Raw genomic sequence first — 23,930 nt, forward strand, 5'->3', positions numbered from 1 at the left:
GCATATGATACCAACCATGCTACAGAGTAGGTCATTGGTAAAGAGGGCCAAACCCAGATTGTCCACCTCAGCTTGGACCTCGTTCGGGATGCCCTTCATCTTCCCTGCATCAAACAACCCTATGTATGGCTTAACAACGTCATGAGCTATGTGCACTATACCTACCAAGGGCCGACCACAAAGGACGGAGTGGAGTGGCAACACATCTCTCACCCCAAACTAGTAATGCCGACCAGGGCCCTGACCTTCCTCCCCAACACTCGCTGGACTGACAGGTTTAACCACTATAATCTGTCCACCTTAGCTTATGTCCACCACGGTGTCTAGGTCAATTGGGCTAAGTATATACATAAAGAGTTTCATTCAGTCTGCTCGAACCCCAAGGAAAGCTCACCGCCTCCTCTCTCTTAACGAAGGTGATCTACCATGCAGCAGGCTGCGTGAGGAGCTACCACAACCCGTTCACATTCAAAGCCCATCTACCATTCCACCCCCTGTCCCTGAACCCAGACCCTCTCCAACCTCTCCGCCCCCCAGACGCCATCTCATCAAGATCCGATAACATGAGGAGGCCCACAGACAGGCCACTGCCAAAACCGAAGCTCAACTCAAAGCTGAACATGAGGAAGAAGCCCAGCAGCGCAAAGTGCGGGAAGACGAGGACATCCGTCGGACTACCCAATTCTTCACTGAAAACCTCATCAAAACCGAGCCCCGGAGGCCACTACTTCCCCTCTCTGCCCCCAACTTTTCCAAAAGAAGGAACCTCATCACCCTTCTCCTCTCAAAGGCACACAGATACACTATGCTGGGTCCACGTGGGCCATTTTCGCTCCCATGCTGCCTACTCCGAAGGCACTAGATCCACCCATGGAGCCATACCCGATTTTGCCCAAGGTTTTTGTAACCTCGCCCACGAGCTAGTCACCTCAATGATGGATTACATGTAACATCAGTAGGAACAGGTGACATCCGCTCGATAGCATATAATCTTGGCAAAGGTAGACCAGCAACAAACCCAGGAGACCCTCCAGGATGCCACCCTTGCCAACCAACGCTGTATGTGGCCTTGGAGGACTTAGAAGTAACCCTAGCCACCACCCTCACCACACGATAGCGAAGCTCCAACAACAACTCCAAGATGCTCAAGGGCTACCCACCACCAGGCCACCCAAGCTCTTTCTCTCACCCACAATGAAACCCAAGAGCTTCAGCCCGCGAGCTACACATGCCGAGGATGAATGCAACGGCCTACTATGGCTTTCTTTTAGCAAATACCAAAACAAGTGGCGGAAACAACCCTACTCTAGAAGGATGCCCAACTGCAAGCCGCGAAGCTCGAGCACTCCAGTCTCAACCCCCACCCTCCGGGCCGCCACCTAGCACAGTCAAGAGGAAGAGGTCGACGCCCTCATGGACTTAGCCCCCACAGAGTTTTCACACCTTGCCACCCCCCACAAAACCCCCACCAGCAGCTCCTCAACCTCCAATACCACGCCTTTTCCTCAATCTACTACAACACGATATTTTTGTCAACGATCCCATCTCCCTCGCCATGCTCTCTTATCTCCTCAACAAACTTCCCTCCGACTCTCTATCCATTCTCATCACCCTTTTCTTTCAAACCCAAATCTCCTTCTCTAACCTCGCATCCCTATATTCACATTTCCCATCCACCCACTTACCCGCAAACCTCATCAATTGGACCAATCTTATGCGGTATGGGCATGCCACGGATGATGACATCACCATTGACTTTTCTGTTCCCCATGGCCTTTGCTCATACCCTTATCCCGCCTCCAAATCCGCAGAGCAGCCCTCCATCTCCTTGAGCACGAGGGTAGGGAGACCATCTACTGGGCCTACAAATCTCTCCACCAATGGGAGCTTCCACCCTATTCCCCTTCTGGGTCTCTCGTCCTTTACCACCAATGCTACCTCTTCAATTGCTACTACTGCAGGTCATCAGCTCGGATCATATAATTTGATGATTCCCATGTGGCATACCCTTCAACATCTCCCCCAACGAGGCAGAAGATGCCTGAGACGTCTTCTACTCCAAATGTCGAAGCCATGGATTCGATGACAACAATGATGGCGGGGCAGGCATCAGTAAGCTCCCCAATGATCCCCCTGCCCCCCAATTTCCCCCTCATCACCCTCCACCACCACCACATCACCAATCCCACCCAGGGCCAAGCTCTCAACCCCCACTCCACCCTAGTACCCATCACCATACCTCGACACCCTCCACCTCTTCCACCACAACCCTACCCCTTTTCCCCTCACCATCCTCAACACCACCTCTCATTCCCTCTCCCCCTCCATAACCTACACCTCCATCACCACCTCTAACCCTCCATCTCCACTTGGGCCTCCCCACGCACCTCACCGATATACCCTCAACATCAGCAAGGCTCTCATCTTTCCTCGACGTCACCCACCACTACCTCTTCTTTAGCTTCCCCTTCACCTTCGTCGCTCGCAATTCCTTGATGACCTCCCTTCCCTCACACCCTTGAATGAAGGCGAGATTCCACCGCCACCCCCGTTAGGAACATGACGAATTGGACCCGCCACTCAACCCCCTTAACTGGCGCGACCCTCTGGATTGCACGGGGTTTGAACAAGCCATCAATATCCTGCTTGATCGACAACTCCAACAAGCACCCATCACTAAACTCACAGACTGTCTGGACATACATGTCCTCTCGCCTTACCTTGATGCCAAACACGACGCATGGAAGTGCCAACATCTACACCAACAACGTGGAGGTTACCCATCGGCCCCCCTCTGATGCTCGGCCTATCACCTCTTCAAGCTCATGGACGAGCAACCCGTTTGGCATCGACCATTTATGCTCAAACCCTATATTTGGGTGGAATACTGCAAGGCACCCCGCCTTGTATGCGAATCAATCTCGCATACCTACCTATCCGCAGACACTGGGCCTGGGACTTGTTTCGGTAAGAGCAAATAGCGAACCCTAAATTGCAGTACGTCCAATAGTTCGCCCCACCTACGTCCTAGAGCCCATGCACTGAGGTCAGCATGCTAACAAAGATGCACACCTTCATCAGCCGATATGATCAGGTTCCCGACCCCACCATCATGGCCACCATCATATTTTTCAACCTCATCATCATGCTCCTGGAAGCCTTTCTAGAATGGGACCACTACTAGGAGGGTAGTCAAGGCCTTGCCTTCGACCACAACAAAGGCCCTACCTTGAAGCAGTTGTTCGGATACTATGAATGCATCCAATGGATGCCTGCTTGGTGATTACAGACCTTTCGAGGACATGATGGAAAGAGCATTCTAGATCAGATAAAGTCTTTCACCAATCCCCCCTACATAGTACAACTTCATCAAAACATATTCCATCTACTACCGTTGATTATACTTGACATCTCTGAGGACGGATCTGAATTAGGGAGGGGGGTATGCTTAACCACATTGGTTAACATTGTTTTTAAGAGTGGTTAGGCTTAATGTAACTCATTTTTATGTAACTCTGCTAAGCGCTTCATGTAAAAGATATATAGGATAACCGAGCAACTTGTGTAATGTCAGCCATAAGAATAAGCCTAGGTGTACATAGAGCTAGGAAATCAGTTTTGGACCCCCAATTGTTAAATGGGCGGCTGGCCATTGTAAAAAGAGAGCTCATGTATATAAGTGACTTATGAAATATGAAAAGGGAAAATCCCATTATCATATTTGAGTTTTTTGTCTCTCTCTCTCTCTCTCTTTCTCTCTCTCTTGTGGCTATGGTGGTAAGCTTGGGTAGGTTTGAGTTTTTTGAGTTTTTTGTCTCTCTCTCTCTCTTTCTCTCTCTCTTGTGGCTATGGTGGTAAGCTTGGGTAGGTTTATGCTTGCTTACTTGATTGTTGGTGTGTACATATAGGTGATGGCTTCTTGGCTTGCTTCTTCTTCTCCCTCTTCTTGTCTTGTCCCTCATCTTCACTCTTACACACATGAAGGCATGGAGTAGGGGTTGAGCTCTCCATAGCTCCCTTTCTCTTTGCTCATTGCCTAGCTTGTGGAAGCTTCACTTGAGTGACACAAGTGGTGGTGGAGTGATCCCCTAGCAGCCAAGTAGCGGCCTCACATAGGGGAGTTAACGCTCATTAGGGTTGGCTAATTGCTAGTTCCTGAACTGACCCTTGCATGGTCTTCTTTCTCTTCTCCTCACCCTCTCTCTTGTGCAAGGAAGCATGTTCAATTTAGTGAACAACTTGCTTAAAGCTTTGCTTTTGCATGTTATTTCAAAAAAGAAACAAACAATAAAGAAGATGTTGATGCTACCAATAATGATTATTTAAATAATACTTCTGCTCATCAAATATCATACTGATGTTGCTATGGTTCCTACTACTATGTAAGTTCTCTTTGGTTGTCTTTGGCAATGATGACCTTATTAATACAACTGGGCTCATCCATCTCCGCTAGGCAAAGATGTGCTCACATACATTGCACACATAAACAACTATGTGTGTGTATATATTTATCAGTATATTAACATATAACCACAAACATGAAGAATTGTGCTTTTGATATTGATCACTCCCCCATCTTGCACGGGTGCCATTTCTCCCCATGTAAGTAATGTTCTGCTTCATGTGATTTCATCTTCGTAGTCCTATACATTTTAAATGTATGCAAGAGACTATAACTGTCTAGTACGAAATTTTTTGAAGAGGATTCTTCTCCTTCTCACACAAATTTAAGCAAGCTTTGTTTTTGTTTTTTGTTTTTTGTTTTTTGAGTCAGTGTTAGAGACGAGCGGACTTGTCCTGAGACTTGAATCGAGAAACGCTTTTATCATTAGCTTCACCGTCCCCAGCCAACAAAGTCGGTTTTGCTACTTATTTGGGCAAGTTCTCTCGGCTAAGTCGAACCTATATTTCAAGAACCTTGATTGAGACACATCCTTGGCTAGTCGTGAATTTTATTTTATTTATCAAGCGAGGCCAAAAGCTTAGCCAAGGACGAAGCTCTTTTGTTTAAATGCGCCATAGCCACTGCCATGGAGGACACAGAAACGTAGCCCGTTCGGAAGCCCTGTTTGTGAGGATGGGTCGCCTGGAGCAACTGCCGGATGCCCTGCTGCACATCATCGTCGCCACGCTCGACCTCCGCTCCCTCTGCGCCGTTGATTCCTCTTGCCACACGCTCCACGCGTGCGTCTCTCTCATCTTGCCCCAGCTCGACACCCTTCACCTTGCGGTGAGCTCCCCCTGTGTGCTCTATTCTTAATTAAACATGTCACAACCAGGGCTTGTGAATCGCTCTGAGGGCCTGCCGGATCTGTAATGTCGAGTCATTGCTGTTGCAGAAGAAGTTGCTCACCATGCATCCTTGCACCACATGTGGTGCCATGTTCTTGCCATTTCCATACATTAGGCCTCATGTTTTGCCATGTTGTCTTGCCAGGACACTCCCCTTTCAGCCAAGCACCTGGAGAAGTATCTATCAACCAACACCAAGCTACACACTCTCACACTGAATTGCGCAAAGCTTGAGAGGAGAGACATCAAACTACTGTTGAAGCCCCATCTTCAAAAGCTTCGTCTCATACACTGTTTCGAGATGTCGGGGTCGGCGCGGTTTCTTCATGAAATTGGACAACGTTGCACCAATTTGAGGTTTTCCAAATGCATTTTTCTCCATTTTCTTGCAAGACTCTCTCTCTCTCTCTCTCTCTCTCTCCCCCCCCCCCAACCCCCTCCACCTCCAGCACGAAAATCCCTTTTCTATAAATTATATTACAGATATCCACAAGTCCCTGCCTGAGTGGCTACCATACCAAACCACACTGCCCAGATGGGAGCACGAGTTATCACGTATAGTAAGCTTCACCTTGGAAAACTAGCTTTTTTTTCTTATGCAAGGGCTTTCTCTTTGTGTTGAGGTAGATCGCTCTCCTTGGACTTGTTCTGGATTGATGATCAGAGATTATTGGAGATCTATGTAGGGAACCTTGAGGAAATGCTCAAATCTCTACATTATTTGGAAGTATGCACCTATTTTTTTTGTGGCATTACCTTGCTTATCATTGCCTGCTTTTGAGAGTTTTCAGGGCCTGAGTTTTGGTGGTGCAATGTTCCCAGTCTCTGTCCATGTGCGGGCAAGGCAGGGAGTTCGATGAACAGGTGTTTGGCACGCTGCCGAAGTTTCTTGGTCCGTCTGTAAAGGCTTTGAGAATTAAGCACATGGAAGAGAGTGATGCACGACAACTATCGAACGTGAAGTGGATTGGAGGGGCTGACTTGATGCCAAGAGTGCGAGTAGTTGGTTGTCATAACCTTCAAAAGCTCTCTCTGGTGTTGAGCACCATAACGGACACCCTCATGTCAATTTTGACAGGAAACCTGGCTTGTCTTAGGGAGTTGGATCTTCAAGATGATCCTTTGGAAGTGCCACCAGCTGACATGGATCTATCAAATTGGGGTGTCCAGCAAGTTGCAAATTGCAGAAATCTGAAAAGGCTGTCCCTTGTCCGGGGCAAGTCCCTTGTTTGGGGTAGAGGCCAGTCTCTCTCTTTCAGGAGGGTCAATGACTTGGGATATTTACTAATGGCTCAGAGCTGCAAGAGTCTAGAAAGCATACGGCTTGGGAGATTCTCTCAAGTTACAGACACAGGCTTGAACAGCCTTTTGGAGAATTGCTCACACCTGCACACCTTTGAGCTGATCCACATGAATCAGACCTCTGACTTGACCTTTCATGACATGTCAGCTACGGCACGCTCACTGGTTGCAGTGAGTCTTCCAGCAGCAAATCAAATCACCAGTGATGCAGTAGCTCAGCTTGCTTGCTGTAAGCATCTTAAGTTTCTGAACCTTGCTTTCTGCCGCAGTGTGGGAGATCGTGGCTTGAAGGCTGTGTCCTCCCTCTCAAAACTGGCTATACTAGATTTGAGTGGTGCAGATGTCACAGATTTTGGCCCCTTTAGCTTATCGAAAGGCAGTACTCCACTAGTATCCCTGTCCCTGCGCAGCTGCAAAAGATTGACACACACTGGGATAAGTGCTTTGACACAGGGTTGTCTTCCAGCTACGCTAGAAGCTCTGGATCTTTCCAACCTCCCCGCTGTAACAGATCACACTGTGGGGGCACTGATTAATAGTGGAATGCAAATCATTGACCTCCGTCTTCGGGATTGCCACTCTTTGACAGAGGCTTGTGTGGCTGCATTGGCTTTCATGGAGTACAAGGGCAACTGCCTAGGGGGTTCTCTGAGGGTGCTAGATCTTTCGAATAATATTTGTGTGACTGCAAGTTCATTGGAGTGGTTTAGGAGGCCATATTTTCCAAGGCTTCGGTGGTTGGGATTAGGATGGCATTTGTCAACTGCGCCGCTGGCGAGACTTATGGGGGAGCGCCATTCTGTGGACATCTCAAAGACTGGTTTTGATCCAGATTTTGGATATCAAGGACTCAGTACCAAGCATGACAAGCATTGGAATGGCTCGTTTAAGGAGCAAGGTGGCTTTGGAACTTTGTTTGATGATCGAGAATGTGAATTATGCTCTTTAGGTGCTTGAAAGCTTCAAACGTTACAAGGGAAGGATTTTCAGGCATTGTATTTTCCAGTCTTTCAGACAGTTGAAATCGGTATGCTGCTAGGGGTGCACTTATTTCTAACAAGGTATGTTGTATTCAGCTTGCAGTTGACTTGATTTTGAATTTTTTAAATTATTGAATGATTTTATGAATGATGCTGCTTTTTTCAAAGTCCCTGCTATTAAGAAGGCAATTAAGGTGCTTGTCATTAGTGCACTTGGAAAATTTGCGAGATACTGTTGCATTATGGAATTTCTATGTGGGCTTTTGAAAATTGAAATATCACTCTTTGCAAAGATTTAATAGTAAACCGCACCCCTTACTTAGGGGTTGGGGCCCGGGGGAGATAGCCCACCAACGGTAAGATGTTCTTTCCTGAAGGGGTTGGAGTTTGAAATATCACTCTTTGCAAGGATTTAATAGTAAACCGCACCCCTTACTTAAGGGTTGGGAGGGAGGGGTTGGGGGAGATAGCTCACCAGCGGTAAACCCAAAGCATTTGTAGCCATCTTTAATCCCTTTTCAAAGCTAACACTGGCAGAAACTATAGGACAAGGATTTTGAGCAGTCAACAGCCATGATCTCCTAAGCAATATAGTATCTATACTATTAATCTCCAAGATTAATTCTTTAGGAATTCTCCAATTCTTTCCAAGTGCTCCATGATTATTTCACGTGAGCTTATGTAAGTTAACCCTTGTCCAAGGACATGTCGCCAGGCACGATCTAGGCTAGTGTCCAGTCAGTGTTAAGGTCTATGTCAAAGGCCAACAAAAGTCACTTTCAAGCTGTAATGATGTACAGGTCCCAGGCATTTATTAGACCTTTGGTGAAGTGCCTGGAACAGTGGTCACATCAATTAGGAAGTCTAATGTTTGCTTATGCAAAAAGCCTTTTTGTCCAAGGTCACTAGCAGGCTCATAGGAAGACCAATTATGTATTTAAGGAGCCATGGGCATGGCTAGGGCAACCCATGGGCACCCATATGGTGTCTAAATTGCCCAAATTAAAAGGGGCTAAGGCTGGTCGCAAAGAGGGCACCTAATTCAAAGGGAAAAAGGCATTAAATTGATGATTGTCCAAAAGTGCCTAAGTTGGCCTGTAGGGGCTGGCCGACCAGCATATGAAGCACTATATAGTGATACGTGTGCTGCCCACAAGCCCACTCTGCTATCATTTTCCCTTAACGCGTTGAGCTTCAGCCTGCCAGAAGAGCATAGACGAAGCCTGAAGCAGAGTGCAGGAGCATGTGTGTAATCATCCGTGCTGAAACGCAGGTTCTCATCAATCCATTGGTCACCTACAGCATAGTAGTAGTACTCTTAAGTCCGGGCAGCCATCAAGTCTGTGTGAAAACCCTAATTCAGGTCAGTTCTCAGTTTGGACCGCAAAACAGTCCATTATTTGTACTTATTCAGGGCGCCTAATTCAAAGGGGAAAAAGGCATGAAATTGACAATTTGTCCAAGTGCCCAAGTTGGCATGTAGGAGCTGGCCGACCAGCATAGGAAGCACTGTATAGCGATATGTGTGCAGCCCACAAGCCCACTTTGCAATTGTTTTCCTTCATGCATTGAGCGTCAGCCTCCCGGCAAGCAGAAGAGCATAAATGCTAGCCTGAACCAGAGTGCAGGAGCATGTGTCAGCAGCTGTGCTGAAAACGCAGGTTCTCATCAGTCCATTGGACACCTACTGCAGAGGAATAGTACTCTTTAGTCTTAGGCAGTCGTCAGGTCAAGGACGAGGGAAATTCTTTCTGGGAAAACCCTAATTCAGGTCAGTACTCAATTTGGACTGCTTATGGAAGAATTAATTTTTTTTCTATATGGCCACTAGCCAAAGTAATTGGTGTAATACTGCAACATGTTCACATGTGTGCGTGCACGTGCACACACACACTGAGAGTTACACAGCCATGTGTGTGTGTGTGTGTGTTCACATGCACACACACACACACAGTTATACAGCCATGTACCTATTAAATGTTATTTTGATGTATTATACATTATGTTATGTTCCACACACATGCGCACACATGTATGCATACATATGCGTGGGGGGGAGAGACAGAAGGCAAGGAACAATGTATAAGAAAGAGACTTTCTGAGAATTTCAGGAACTTCGGCCTGTTTGCAGCAGAAGTCAAAGGGGTTTTAAGTGAGAGACTCGTGATTTTCAAAACATCGGGCCTTTCCCATAGGAGAAGTCAAAGCACACACAGAGAGAGAGAGAGAGAGAGAGAGAGGGAGAGAGAGAGAGAGAGAAGGGTGCAGCAGGTGGGAGGCCAACCAATATGAATCTTTCCTCTTTTCTCATTTTCTCTCTGTCGACATTCCTCATCCACAAAATTTACTTGGTCTGCTCCTAACAAGCAATGAAGGCAATTCTATAGTGAATTCTTCCCTTGTTGTAGCTGCTTTATAGGAATTTTGACTTCACTATTTGTGTTTTGTAACATGTGGCATTTTGCTTATTCTTAAAGATTGCTTGTAGTTTTGCTTATTCATGCCACATGTTGTTTTGGTGGTGATCTAAGCAATCTCCATATCTTGAAAGATTAAGTTCATGTTGTGATTGTTTAGGAGCCCTTCATATTTGGATTCAGCAGAATGACAACGTTAGTGAGCCTTTTCATTTCTAAGATGGAGATCATGATGTTGGAATTGTCTACGAGGATCATGTTTGTGTGAGCAAAGCTGGGATATTTCGGATTGCCTTGCATGATGTTGTCTAGAAGGATCTTGGTCCATTAGCTTGGATTCAAACATTTTTTGAAGATTTAATTAATGTAATTTTTTTGGAAATATTTACAATGCATATCCTCCTTTGTATCTTCGATTTGAGCCAAGATGCTTTTTGTTGGAATATATCATCTAGTGGGAATGTCGTAGTATCTAGTCCATACTATGCATAATGGAGTTGATAGTTATATGTCTTGTGAGTTGGCTACCATGAGTATATAACATGCACGTTCTTAAAAGGTGCATTTGGGCATGTTCCTGGATTCATCTAGGTATATAATTCAGCCGTATTAGTGGACATGTAGATTTCACATTGTGAAGTTTTCATCCGAGTTGCGGCCAGTTGATATTGTGCTAATTCTATCTTTAGCGGTGCATTTGTCGTGTCAACTACTTATTTGTTGTACTAATTCTTTCTATTTGCTACTTCCCTTAGTGCTAGGCTTCATTATGGCCGAGTTGCCCTGCATCTCCGGAGGTTTGACAGAAACTCAGTACGAAGGGCTTTGTTTGAATATATGCTCTTGTGTGTGAGAGAGAGAGAGAGCATATCTTGATATAGAGTTCTACACCCACTATTGGGCACTGATGACGTTAGTGGGGATGTTGTAGTATCTAGTCCATACTATGCATAATGGAGTTGATAGTTATATAGTCTTGTGGGTTGACTACCATGAGTATATAACATGCACGTTCCTAAAAGGTGAATTTGGGCATGTTCTTGGATTCATCTAGGTATATATATATCATCTCTAGAGGGTCTACATGTACCTTTTCATGCTTGTATTGGTCATTTTTATGAGGCCTTGCACTGGCATATTTAGCAGATATTATTTAGGATTTTTCTACCATTCTTAAGGCTTTTTTATAGCATTTTTATGCTACATGACAGCTGTCGGCTTGCTACAACTGGCCGACCAGCTCATAGGAGGGATATATAAGGGTGCGCACCCTTCCCCTCATATTCCATCTCATTCTTGCATATTTGTTGGAGGTCATTGGCTGTTGCAACAGTCACTTATGCTTATAAGCACCTATGGGCTTCCCTCGTGCTCGTTTTCAGCAATAATCAATTGTCCATAGCCTTCTACAGTTTGTGCTTTTGCCTACCACCTATGTTTGCTCTTTCTTTCATGGTATCAGAGCCAAACGCTGATCTACAGGTGGGAAATTGTTGTGTTTTTCTGATTGGAGCAGAGGCTTCATCAACTTTGTTGCGTTTTCTGCATCTGTAGTCTTGGACTATTGTGTATTTGTTGTTGGAGGTTGAAGCTCTCTTCTAGGTAAGGACAGGGTTCTTGAGAGATTTTCTTTCTCTATTGCTCTTTTCCTTGCTCCCTCCCTTTCTTCTTTCTCTCCTCTTGTTGTGCACAACTTGAGAGGAGGCTATTTGCTATCGTGGAAAAGGCAAGTCGGAGTCTGCTTTTGTTGCCTCTGACAAGTGCAAAGGCAAAGGCAGAAAAGGAAACTCCAACAACAAAAAAGGCTAAGGCAAAGGCAAGGGTAAATAGGATTCAAAGGAGTGCAAGGACAAAGGCAATGAATGTGATTACTGTGGCAGGACATGTCATACTAAGGCTCGCTGCTTTGCTCGTTCGCGATAGCTCTCAAGCAGCCAAAGCCAAAGCATCTTACAAGTACAACACCAAAGACAAGGGCAAGGACAAAGTTTTAGAGGAGGGAGCTGCCAAAGTTGCATACATGGCAGTCATCACAGATTCTTCCACTTCTTCACAGGATTCACTCCTCGTGATCATAGAGATGACTTCTCGAGAAGAGGTTAGTGACACTTGAAGCGGTGGAATGGGTTGGTGATAGTGGTGCTTCTGTCCACATGACCAATCAAGCCCATTCTTGGAGGACTACTAGACTCTCTCTTCTTCAGTTCCCATCGGCGACAACTCCTCGCACCGGTGTTGGTAATGTTTCTTTGGGTTCCTCTGCCACCTTACATGATGTTTTATATGTACCACGGATTTCCAAAAATCTGTTTTCAGTATACAAGCTTCTCATAAGGGACTTGTGTTCTTTGATGCTGAGGTCATTGAAGTGATCGACAGGAAGACTCTCTCGGTTGTTGCCAATGGAGTCCATAATGGGGGTCTCTACAAGATCACCAACTTTTCTTTTCAGATCCCTCACACTGACGCACATATTCATCAGCTTTTCTCCCCCTTGATGGCTTTGGTTTCCGAGGTAGATACTTCTTTGTGGCATTCTCGCTTCGGTCATGTACCCATTGATGCCTTATAGAAGTTCCATTCTCAAAAGGTTGACAGCGGACTACCTCAGCTCATGTCTCTTTCACACATCTGCCTATCTTGCATGATAGGCAAGCATCATCGAGATGCATTTCCAGAGGAGGCCACTCATCGAGCAACCCGAAGACTGGAGCTTATACATGCAGATCTTGTTGGACCTATGGAGGTTGAGTCTCTTGGAGGGGCTCGATATTTTCTTCTTCTTGTGGATGATTTCACTTGCAAAGTCTAGGTATGTTTTTTGGCTCGCAAGTCAGATGCTTTTGCCAGTTTTGGATCACAATAGTGGAGAATTAGTCTAGGGATACGGTTTCATTTCTCCGGACGGATAATGGTGGTGAGTTTGTACTGGTTGATGACTTTCTTGTGTCGAAGGGCATTCACCGATAGACCACAGTTCCTTACACTCCTCAACAGAATGGAGTTGTGGAATGGAAGAACCGTACTGTAAAAGAGATGGCTCATTCTTTGTTGCATCATGTCATGGCCTTGTGAAAATGGAACAACACAAGTGTGGGCATGGTGGTTGCTGAGCAAAAATATTAAATGATTCACATTTGGGGTGCCCGGACAGAGATAATGATGTGTGGACATCTCTAGGTGTGAAGGGGGGAACAAGAACATTAATGTTTTAATGTTTTATGTATGGTTGCCCCTAGGCCTTAGTGGCCCCTAGGGAACTTTAATGTTTATTAAAGTTGGGGCCCTAGGACATTTTTGGAGAGAGGCCACTCCACTTTTGGAGTTGCATGCCTCTCTCACTTCTCTCTCTCTCTAGCTTTTGGGGAGTCGTGTAAGCTCAAGCGTGGAGAAGGAGAAAAGAAGGTGGTCGACTGCTGGCTGTGGTTTTTGCTGTTGTTTTCTGTGCAAACCTGCCTGTACAGTCCATGTGTGCAGGCCGTACAGAGTTGTACGACAGCAAGTACAGCAGTACGGCTGCTGCAGGTTCTTCTACTGGTACAGGCGGCGCTGACAGTGGCTGAGAGCTGACCAGGCCGTACAGACGTACAGTCCACGTGGCCAGTATAGGCCGTACAGGGTAGGCGACGGCTGTGGTTGCAGGCAGCGCCGGCGATCAGAGAACAGGCGGAGCAGGCAGTTGCAAACCCAGGCGACTACTGGCTGGTTCTGACCTGTACGGATTAGGGGCTGCAGGTGGATACTGTACGGAACAGTACAGTCGCTGTTAGCTGGGCAGGCGGGTACTGTGCAGGACAGTACAGTAGCAGTTTTCTGACACAGACAGGTTCAGTTGCTGCAAATTCTTCTAACGCAAGCAATACATGTCTATGGTTGTAGAACTTGTACTACCTTTTTTGTACATTAGAATATGCTGAATACTCAGCTATCTCTCTCTCTTCTCTATCTTCTGTATGCATTTTGCATCAACGTGTTTCAAGATGGTGTTTAGGGCTGAAAGAAGACTCACAAAGCTTCCGCATGTGACACCTCTGCCATAGTTTCAGGGCACCAAACTCAACCCCTTGCCTACATGTAGATAGTATGTGTCAAACAAGAGCAAGAACACATGGTTTTGTGACTTGTCCAAGACCTAGTTTATTCCAAGGGCTATATAAGGCAATGATGCTCATCATGTTGGATGATTCAATCCAACCATGGATTGGGTCTTAGACTTGGGCATAGATTAGGTATTCTACCTTTTCAGGAAGGCAGCCAAGGACTGTAAGATTATACATCCTTTTTGTACCATATGGATATACTGAATACTCAACTATCTCTTTCTCTCTTCTCTATCTTCTGCTTGCGTTTTGCATCAGCATGCTCTAGGATGGTGTTTAGGATTGAAAGAAGACTCCCAGAGCTTCCGCATGTAACACCGATATCAGAGCATCAAGCTCAACACGGCTAAACATTGATTCAGTCCCAGATGAAGGTGCGCAGGTCCAAGGTACAGGAAAGTGCACAGGTACGAGACCCAAGAAAAGGAACACAACATATGAAAGAAATTCCCAAGAGATTGGTTGGTGGTGTTCCACAAGACCCAAGGGAACGGTAGTCCTATGAGTCGTGTTACAACCCCACGGATCTCCTGAATGCAAAATCTCCTAAGAAGGGTCAACCTAGCTCACCTCCCAACTATAGGTTCTATGCTTCGTACCACCCCCAAGAGAGAGGCCAAGGTTTGACTCCCCTAGATCCATGCCACTCTACCTGCAAATCTATGTTCTACCACAAGTAACCGGAGTCTTGGTTGAACATTGACCAATAGTGAAGTTATGACAATAATAACCATGTTCCACTTATATAGTACCATTGCTACTATAAATAGCCATCCTATTATGAATAGCTAGTACACATGGATTTATTAATAATAACCTTAGCTGCCTGTATTAGCCTGCTTTCTCCTAATCCATAAGTTATAGTACTTTTAATGTACTAAGTGCACTATGTGTACTAGTGCAATATACATGTGTGATAGGGGAGTCACACACTCATTCCTATGAGTTGACTTATCCCCACAACTCTCTCTCTCTCTCTCTCTCTCTCTCTCCCTTCTTCTCTCTGTGTGTATGTCTCCCACATGAAACTCTAACCCTAATTCTCCCATTCATGCTCATCGTTTTGAGGGGTTCAGACCTTCTATGCGCTGAGTCACTAGAATAGGACTAGACTATGTATTGCGAAGCAGCGCCGCGGCGTGAAATTTTCCACTTGGAAAGTCAAGGAACAATGGACATGTCATGTGCATCAGCAATGCCATGGACTTTCTCAAGACTAAATCCAGAAGGGGCAAGCAGATAAAGACTATGAACCAGTAGAAGATGGACATGGAGCAGGACTTGGAGCAAAGCATGGATCACAAGGGGCTGTCGGCTGCATGGAGGATGACATCAGCAGTACCAAAGGGCTGTCGGCTGCAGGACAGAAGGTGCTGGCAGCAGGCACATCCAGAAGACCCAGTCGGCTGCATTTAATTGATTTTATGAACTAGTAAATGGCCGACCAGCAGTCGGCCAGTTTCCCACATGCTCCAAGGCCTATATAAAGGCACACTTGCTCTTTGTTTGAGTGATTCAACCCACTAGGGGTATGAGTCATTAGGAGTCCTAGTTTAGGGCAGATTTGTGTGTTATCACCTTTTCAAGAGGGCAGCCAAGGGCTGCAAAGACATGTACCTTTTTGTACCATAGTATATACTGAATTTCCAGCACTTCTCTCTCTCTCTCTCTACTCTCTCTCTACCTGCGTTTTTGCATCAGATGGTGCGTTTTTGCATCAGAAGGTTTCCAAGAGTGTTTAGGGCTGAAAGAAGACTACCCAGAGCTTTCGCATGTTACATTGGTATCAGAGCATCAGGCTCAGCAAAGCTAAACACTGATTCAGTCCCAGATGATGGTGTACAGGTCCAAGGTACATGAAAGTACACGGATTCGAAGCCCAAGGCGGGAACACAGATTGGGAAGAACTCCCAGGAGTTTTGTTGGTGGTGTTCCACAGTGCCAGATGGGGATGGCAGTTCCGTGAGCCAGATAGGTTCTAAGGGAACGGTCCCAAGGGAGGTTGATCCTCCAAGGGTGATGTGAGAGTGCCAGACTCAGTTCCAGGAACGAAGACTAAGACGGTGTTCAGAGTCTGGGCAGGAATGGATTGTGGACTAGAGGAAGACCAGATGCATAGATCTTCATCAGAGACAGAGTGGTTTGGAGAACAGACCGGATTTTCAGAGAAAAAGGTTTGCCAGGGATGGAAGATGACAGAGGGACTTCAGGACAGGATTGGGATGATGACAGTCATCCAAGAGCAGGTTGGATTCCCGTCATCAAGTTTAGCAGAGGGGGATGTCATGTGCATCAGCAATGCCATGGACTTTCTCAAGACTAAATCCAGAAGGGGCAAGCAGATAAAGACTATGAACCAGTAGAAGATGGACATGGAGCAGGACTTGGAGCAAAGCATGGATCAGAAGGGGCTGTCGGCTGCATGGAGGATGACATCAGCAGTACCAAAGGGCTGTCGGCTGCAGGACAGAAGGTGCTGGCAGCAGGCGCATCCAGAAGACCCAGTCGGCTGCATTTAATTGATTTTATGAACTAGTAACTGGCCGACTAGCAGTCGGCCAGTTTCCCACATGCTCCAAGGCCTATATAAAGGCACACTTGCTCTTTGTTTGAGTGATTCAACCCAGTGACCCACTAGGGGTATGAGTCATTAGGAGTCCTAGTTTAGGGCAGATTTTGGGTGTGTTATCACCTTTTCAAGAGGGGGCTGCAAAGACATGTACCTTTTTGTACCATAGTATATACTGAATTTCCAGCACTTCTCTCTCTCTCTCTCTCTCTCTACTCTCTCTCTACCTGCGTTTTTGCATCAGAAGGTTTCCAAGAGTGTTTAGGGCTGAAAGAAGACTACCCAGAGCTTCCGCAGGACTTGGAGCAAAGCATGGATCAGAAGGGGCTGTCGGCTGCATGGAGGATGACATCAGCAGTACCAAAGGGCTGTCGGCTGCAGGACAGAAGGTGCTGGCAGCAGGCGCATCCAGAAGACCCAGTCGGCTGCATTTAATTGATTTTATGAACTAGTAACTGGCTGACCAGCAGTCGGCCAGTTTCCCACATGCTCCAAGGCCTATATAAAGGCACACTTGCTCTTTGTTTGAGCGATTCAACCCACTAGGGGTATGAGTCATTAGGAGTCCTAGTTTAGGGCAGATTTTGGGTGTGTTATCACCTTTTCAAGAGGGCAGCCAAGGGCTGCAAAGACATGTACCTTTTTGTACCATAATATATACTGAATTTCCAGCACTTCTCTCTCTCTACTCTCTCTCTACCTGCGTTTTTGCATCAGATGGTGCGTTTTTGCATCAGAAGGTTTCCAAGAGTGTTTAGGGCTGAAAGAAGACTACCCAGAGCTTCCGCATGTTACAGGACATCTCTTGTATATCCCTACAACCCAAAGGTCTCGAAGTTGCTGCTATGTATAGATAGTGGTTGGGGAGAATGCTCATTGAAGCTATTGCATTTGTATTGTAAGTGTTGCCAATGTTGACTGAAGTTGGAGACATACACACAGAAATATGAACACACACTTTCCAATCAAATCCCCTCAAAACGATGAGCATGAATGGGAGAATTAGGGTTAGAGTTTCATGTGGGAGACATACACACAGAGAGAAGAAGGGAGAGAGAGAGATAGAGAGTTGTGGGGATAAGTCAACTCATAGGAATGAGTGTGTGACTCCCCTATCACACATGTATATTGCACTAGTACACATAGTGCACGTAGTACATTAAAAGTACTAAGTGTACTATGTACTATAACTTATGGATTAGGAGAAAGCAAGCTAATACAGGCAGCTAAGGTTATTATTAATAAATCCATGTGTACTAGCTATTCATAATAGGATGGCTATTTATAGTAGCAGTGGTACTATATAAGTGGAACATGGTTATTATTGTCATAACTTCACTATTGGTCAATGTTCAACCAAGACTCTGGTTACTTGTGGTAGAACATAGATTTGCAGGTAGAGTGGCATGGATCTAGGGGAGTCAAACCTTGGCCTCTGTCTTGGGGGTGGTACGAAGCATAGAACCTATAGTTGGGAGGTGAGCTAGGTTGACCCTTCTTAGGAGATTTTGCATTCAGGAGATCCGTGGGGTTGTAACACGACTCATAGGACTACCGTTCCCTTGGGTCTTGTGGAACACCACCAACCAATCTCTTGGGAATTTCTTTCATATGTTGTGTTCCTTTTCTTGGGTCTCGTACCTGTGCACTTTCCTGTACCTTGGACCTGCGCACCTTCATCTGGGACTGAATCAGTGTTTAGCTTGATGCTCTGATATCGGTGTTACATGCGGAAGCTCTGGGAGTCTTCTTTCAATCCTAAACACCATCCTGGAGCATGCTGATGCAAAACGCAAGCAGAAGATAGAGAAGAGAGAAAGAGATAGTTGAGTATTCAGTATATCCATATGGTACAAAAAGGATGTATAATCTTACAGTCCTTGGCTGCCTTCCTGAAAAGGTAGAATACCTAATCTATGCCCAAGTCTAAGACCCAATCCATGGTTGGATTGAATCATCCAACATGATGACCATCATTGCCTTATATAGCCCTTGGAATAAACTAGGTCTTGGACAAGTCACAAAACCATGTGTTCTTGCTCTTGTTTGACACATACTATCTACATGTAGGCAAGGGGTTGAGTTTGGTGCCCTGAAACTATGGCAGAGGTGTCACATGCGGAAGCTTTGTGAGTCTTCTTTCAGCCCTAAACACCATCTTGAAACACGTTGATGCAAAATGCATACAGAAGATAGAGAAGAGAGAGAGATAGCTGAGTATTCAGCATATTCTAATGTACAAAAAAGGTAGTACAAGTTCTACAACCATATTCTTCTAACGCAAGCAATACATGTCCTGCACCTTCTGTATAGATATGTCTACGTGGCATCCAAGTGTCGGATGCACGTGACATCCCCTTCTGCTTAACTTAACGGAAGCTCCATAGCCTCCAAATAATCCGTCAATAACGCCGGATAGTGTTCGAAAAACTCTTTGTCGAGCCATACCACTTCGTGGGTCCCTCGGTCCTGAAACTTCGTGAGGAACTGTCTTTGTCTTCGGCTTGAGTCATACAAAAAATGTTTCCAATGTTTCAAGGCCTGTATAACTCCTAGGAGTTTACGATAATAGACTGAGTAATTTTTCTCTACGGGTAGTAACTTACGAGACATGTAAGCTACTGGATGACCATTTTGTTGTAACACACCTCCAATTGCGATGTTACTCGCATCGGTGATCACTTGAAATGGCTTATCCCACGAGGCAAGTGCTAAACAAGGCGCTTCTGATAAAGCCTCCTTGAGGTTCTTGAATGCCTCCAACGCTTGTGGAGTCACTCGAATCTTTTACCTTCTTGTCTTCACACCCTTTAGTAGCAGATCGGTGAGATCCGCCGAGAGATCAGAAAACTTATCTATGTGGGTGGAGTATGCCTGGCATATACTTACAAAGGATCTGATGTCATAGGCTGTCTGAGGTATTTTTCGATTGACAATCTCGGCCACTTTAGCCGGATCAAGTTGAATGCCTTCGGCACTAATTATGTATCCCAACTTCCAAGTAATGCACTTGGAACATATAAAATTCCGACTTCTTTTCATTGACGTAGAGCTTGTTGCTTTCCAGTAACTTAAGAACTTTCTCCACATCAATGTCATGCTGCGCAACCGTAGCTGAAAATACCAGTATGTCGTCCAGAAATATGAACACACACTTTCCAATCAAATCCCGAAAAACACGCATCATCATGCGATTAAATGTAGCTGGGGCGTTCGTCAAGCCAAATGGCATGACCACAAATTCATAGTGGGCCCGTTTCGTACAGAAGGCTGTCTTGGGGATATCCCCCTCCACAATCCTCACTTGGGGATGTCTCCCTCCACAATCCTCACTTGGTGGTACCCACTCTTTAAATCAAGTTTCGAGGACACCTTTGCTCCATTCAGTCTCTCGAGAATATAATCTATTCGAGGCATCGGGAATCTACTCTTGATAGTCAACTTGAGTGTACGATAATCGACACACAAACAGGAAGACCCATCTTTCTTCTTGACAATTAAAATCGGTGCCGCAAATGGCGACACGCTAGGGCGGATGAAGCCAGATTGCAACAATTCTTGGAGTTGGCAGTCCAATTCCAATTCCATTGCCTTGGAAAGGCGATACGGAAACTTGCTTGGGGGTTCCGAGCCTTGGAGGAGGCCAATCTTGTGGTCCTCCGGTCTGGACGAGGGAAGCTGGGAAGGGAGGCTGTCCGGAAGAAAAATCTTCTGGAACTTTTCATGGAGAGCGAAGTACTTCTCGGAAGCACTGGCCACTGTCTGGGCTGTCTGGATGTATATCATCGCACACTGTGCGCCTTTCTTGACTGCTCACTTAGCGTGCAAGTGGCTTATGAGCGGAAAGTTCGGAATTCTTGGCTCACACTTAATGGTCACTGGGGCGTTTGACACATTCCGATTGATCTGAAACGCGTGCTTGTCCCACTTGACATTAGGAAGAAACTTGTGAAACCATTGAATGCCCAAAATTATGTCTCCTTCTACAAGAGGGAAAACCATAAAATCACGCACAAATTCTATGCCCTGAATAACTAACTTAGCACCTAGAGCTTCATACTTGACGCTCGTTGTCATGCCTGTGCTAAAACCCTCAACCGGTTTGTCCACCGAAGTCGGGTCAAAACGGGCACCCCTAGCGGCCTGTTCCGTGACCACATCCTCCGTGCTGTCGCTGTCAAACAAGACGACGACTTTCTGGCGACCTATGTAGCCAAAGGACTCAAGCAATTCGTTGTGCCCTTTTGCTTGTCTTCGAGCTCCCGGCTAATAATTGCTCCGACTGAAGCACCGGGATTTGAAGAACTAGGGGTAGCCATTGGGGTCTGTGTGGGAGCTGAGCTCACCACGAAAGCTGTGGAGGCAGCGGCGGCGAGCTTTGGAGGCTTCTTAGGACACTCCCGAGAAGTATGTCCTTTTGTATGACAAATGAAACATCTACCCTCCTTCTTGTACTAAGAAAGCTCCTCAACACTCAACTTGCCACTTGTCTTGCTTGCCTCCGCTTTTTGGTATGGAGTAAGCGTAGACGTAGTGTTCGAGTTCTTGGAGCCAGAGGCTCCCGGGCTCTGTCCTAGGGAAGACCCCGTCTGGTTTTGGCCTTTGCAACCCCCCCCCCCCCCGCGCGAGGCGGTAGCCTTGGGAGAAGCCGGCTGGGAAGTCTTGGGCTTGCCACCATTACGCTTCATTTCTGCACTCTGCGCAAGCGAGAGTGTCTCTTCGAAGGTGGCTGGCCTAAACATAAAGACCTCCCATTGGATTTGCGTGTCAAGGCCATACAATAATTGCCCTTTCTTGTTCGAATCAGATAAGCCTAATTGCAAACATAAAGTCAAAATTCTATTGGCAAACTGAAGGACTCGTTGCACGTTCTGACGCGCTCCCGTGAACTCGTCTTTGAGTCGCTCAAGGTAGTGGGGCGGTAGAAACCGTTGTTAAGGTTGCGGACAAACTCGTCCCACACATAAGCTGCCATACCTAATGTGGTGTGGGCATGAGCGCACTGAGTTCGCCAAGGAATGGCCTCACCTTCCAAGTACCAACTGGCTAAGATCACTCTGTCAGTATCTGTTTTTCTAACTGTGGCAAAGTAAGCTTCAAATTGATGCAACCATGAATAAAGAGTTGTGGGATTGAGTTTACCATTATACTTACTGAAGTTCATTTTCTCGGGAAAATGATTGGAGGGCACCGCTAGTGTCAATCTGGCGTCCAAAGCTGCTAGGTAATGCTCGTGTTCCACGCGTCGCATGGCTTCATCTTCATGTTGTCGGATCTCCAATGCACGCATCTGCAACTCAAGCAAGGAGCTCGGTTGCGGTCGTGACCCTGCGAGAGGGTCCCTGTGTCGAGGATCTGGAATCTGGGATACGGAAGGAGAGGGAGGAGATGGAAAACGCGACGCTGGAGAACGGGTACGCTCTTCCAGAGCCAAGATCTGCGCCTTCTGCTCTTCCAACTTGGTTGTCTGGTTTGCGATTGCTTGCATCATCTGTTGGAACATATCTGTAACACTCAAGCCTGGTGCCCTAGCTTGGTGCCCAAGGTTCTTGGTCTCTCTTGTCGTCGAAGCTCGCCATAGCAGGAAAACGCACTTCCTTTCTGGAGCGCAATCTCACCATCCACTTTGTGTGTGGGAGACGTCCGGAGGCTGAAAACCAACCGTCCTTCGAGGGACAGGAGTCACTCTGAAAGGGGTAGTCCACTGGCGTTTGAAAACCAACCACACGAGCAAGAAAGAATTCTGGTTTCTTTGCTGAATCTTTGCACTTGAAGTAGGCTCTGATACCACTGTAACATGCGGAAGCTTCGGAGAAGATTGGTAACTTCAATGCTCAAAAATCAGCACACTTTTCGCGACAGAATTAACGCACAAAACTGAATGAAGATGTGCAGAAAATAGAGAGAGAGAGAGGGAGAGATGGAGAGGACACAGTATTGGGTCCCAAATACCCTCTGTAGGGCTCCCACCACGGATGGTGTATTTGCTTTATTAGAATGATGTAAATCGAAAAAGAAAATACAGAAATCTTGACCTTTCTTGGCTGAGAAATCTCTGTCCCTGACCTGTAGTCCTCCACCCTTGCTTTAGCAACTTCTTGGCTGTCCTAGCCCTGGTTTGCTTGAGCACTTGGTGAATGATGAGATAACACAATGATTATGGGTCTTGGCTATCTATACTCCTTTCCAACAACAGTCGGCCAGTAGATAATCAGGCGGCCAGCTTCACTCCTTGTCCACGACTATTAAATCAGCATTAAATGCTGAAAAAAACACAAAAGTCTGGGCCTTTTTCCCTTGTAGGCTGGGCGTCATGCGCCTAAATCCCAAGAGGCTGGACACTGAATATATGCTGTTTTGGGGACTAGGCAGCCTGTATGGGCTGCCCCAACTTTGCCCTACAGCCCTCATAACACTAGATGTGTTGTTGGCTGCCCATGGCATGCCCCTAGGGCTGTCCTACAGCTCTTCCATGGCTGGTAGGTTCAGCCAGGGCCTTCCTGCCCTCATGGGGTGGTTTCACATTATCCCATGCCCACACTAAGACTTGGGGTAGCCCTATGGGCTGGCCCCTATTCCTAAAAGCAAACCCTAACTATCTACACAATGATCTGGCATCCGGTACCATACCAGATACATAGAATCACTGACATCATTTCAGACGGAGACTCACAGCCTGGAGTGGCACTGTTTCATGTGCAGGACAGTGCACACCCGACCTTGGACTCCTGTGCAGGACGATGCGCACCTGACCTCGGACGACTGAGATGGATCCCTGGCTGACTCGTCCCGGACTGGGCAGTTCCTTTATGGTCTTGACACGCAAATCCAGTGGGAGGTGCGTATGTTTAGGCCACCTTCGAGGACGCACTCTCTTTGCACAGAGTGCTGAAATGAAGCACAATGGCGGAAAGCCCAAGACTTCCTAGCGTGCCACTCCCAAGGCAACCGCCTCGGGGGGGGGGGGGGTGGGGATGGGGGAAGGCCAGAACTAGACAGGGTCTTCCCCAGAACAGAACACGAACAAGAAGGCACAAGACTTGGAGTGGAAACTGGTCCCATGTGAGCCCAGTCCGAGATGAGTCAGCCAAGGTTTCCCTCTACGCGTCCGAGGTAAGGTGTGTGTTGTCTTGCACACGAAGCAGTGCCAGTCCGTACTGTGAGGCTCCCTTTGGAATGATGTCAGATGATCTGCGTGTTGGGTTAGTGACCGGACACTAGGCATCTGTAGAAGCATGTAGGATTGCATGAAGGAAGGGGTCCAGCCCAT

The 23,930-nt window shown here is 46.5% G+C and overlaps 1 protein-coding gene across 1 annotated transcript in view; it reads left to right on the plus strand.

Annotated features, from left to right (window-relative positions):
* Window positions 1-4,898: 4,898 nt before the first annotated feature.
* Window positions 4,899-23,930, plus strand: part of LOC147619121 (F-box protein At-B-like) — a 20,167-nt gene continuing 1,135 nt past the window's right edge. The window contains exons 1-4 of the mRNA XM_086774309.1: window positions 4,899-5,230; window positions 5,438-5,649; window positions 5,920-6,019; window positions 6,115-7,655. Of these exons, the coding sequence (XP_086630435.1) occupies window positions 5,012-5,230; window positions 5,438-5,649; window positions 5,920-6,019; window positions 6,115-7,551 (1,968 nt within the window). The 5' untranslated portion in view covers window positions 4,899-5,011 and the 3' untranslated portion in view covers window positions 7,552-7,655. The remainder of the gene's footprint in view (window positions 5,231-5,437; window positions 5,650-5,919; window positions 6,020-6,114; window positions 7,656-23,930) is intronic.

This window comes from Cibotium barometz, chromosome 34, assembly GCF_041138505.1.
Source record: "Cibotium barometz isolate CiBa-2024 chromosome 34, ASM4113850v1, whole genome shotgun sequence".
NCBI lineage: Eukaryota > Viridiplantae > Streptophyta > Polypodiopsida > Cyatheales > Cibotiaceae > Cibotium > Cibotium barometz.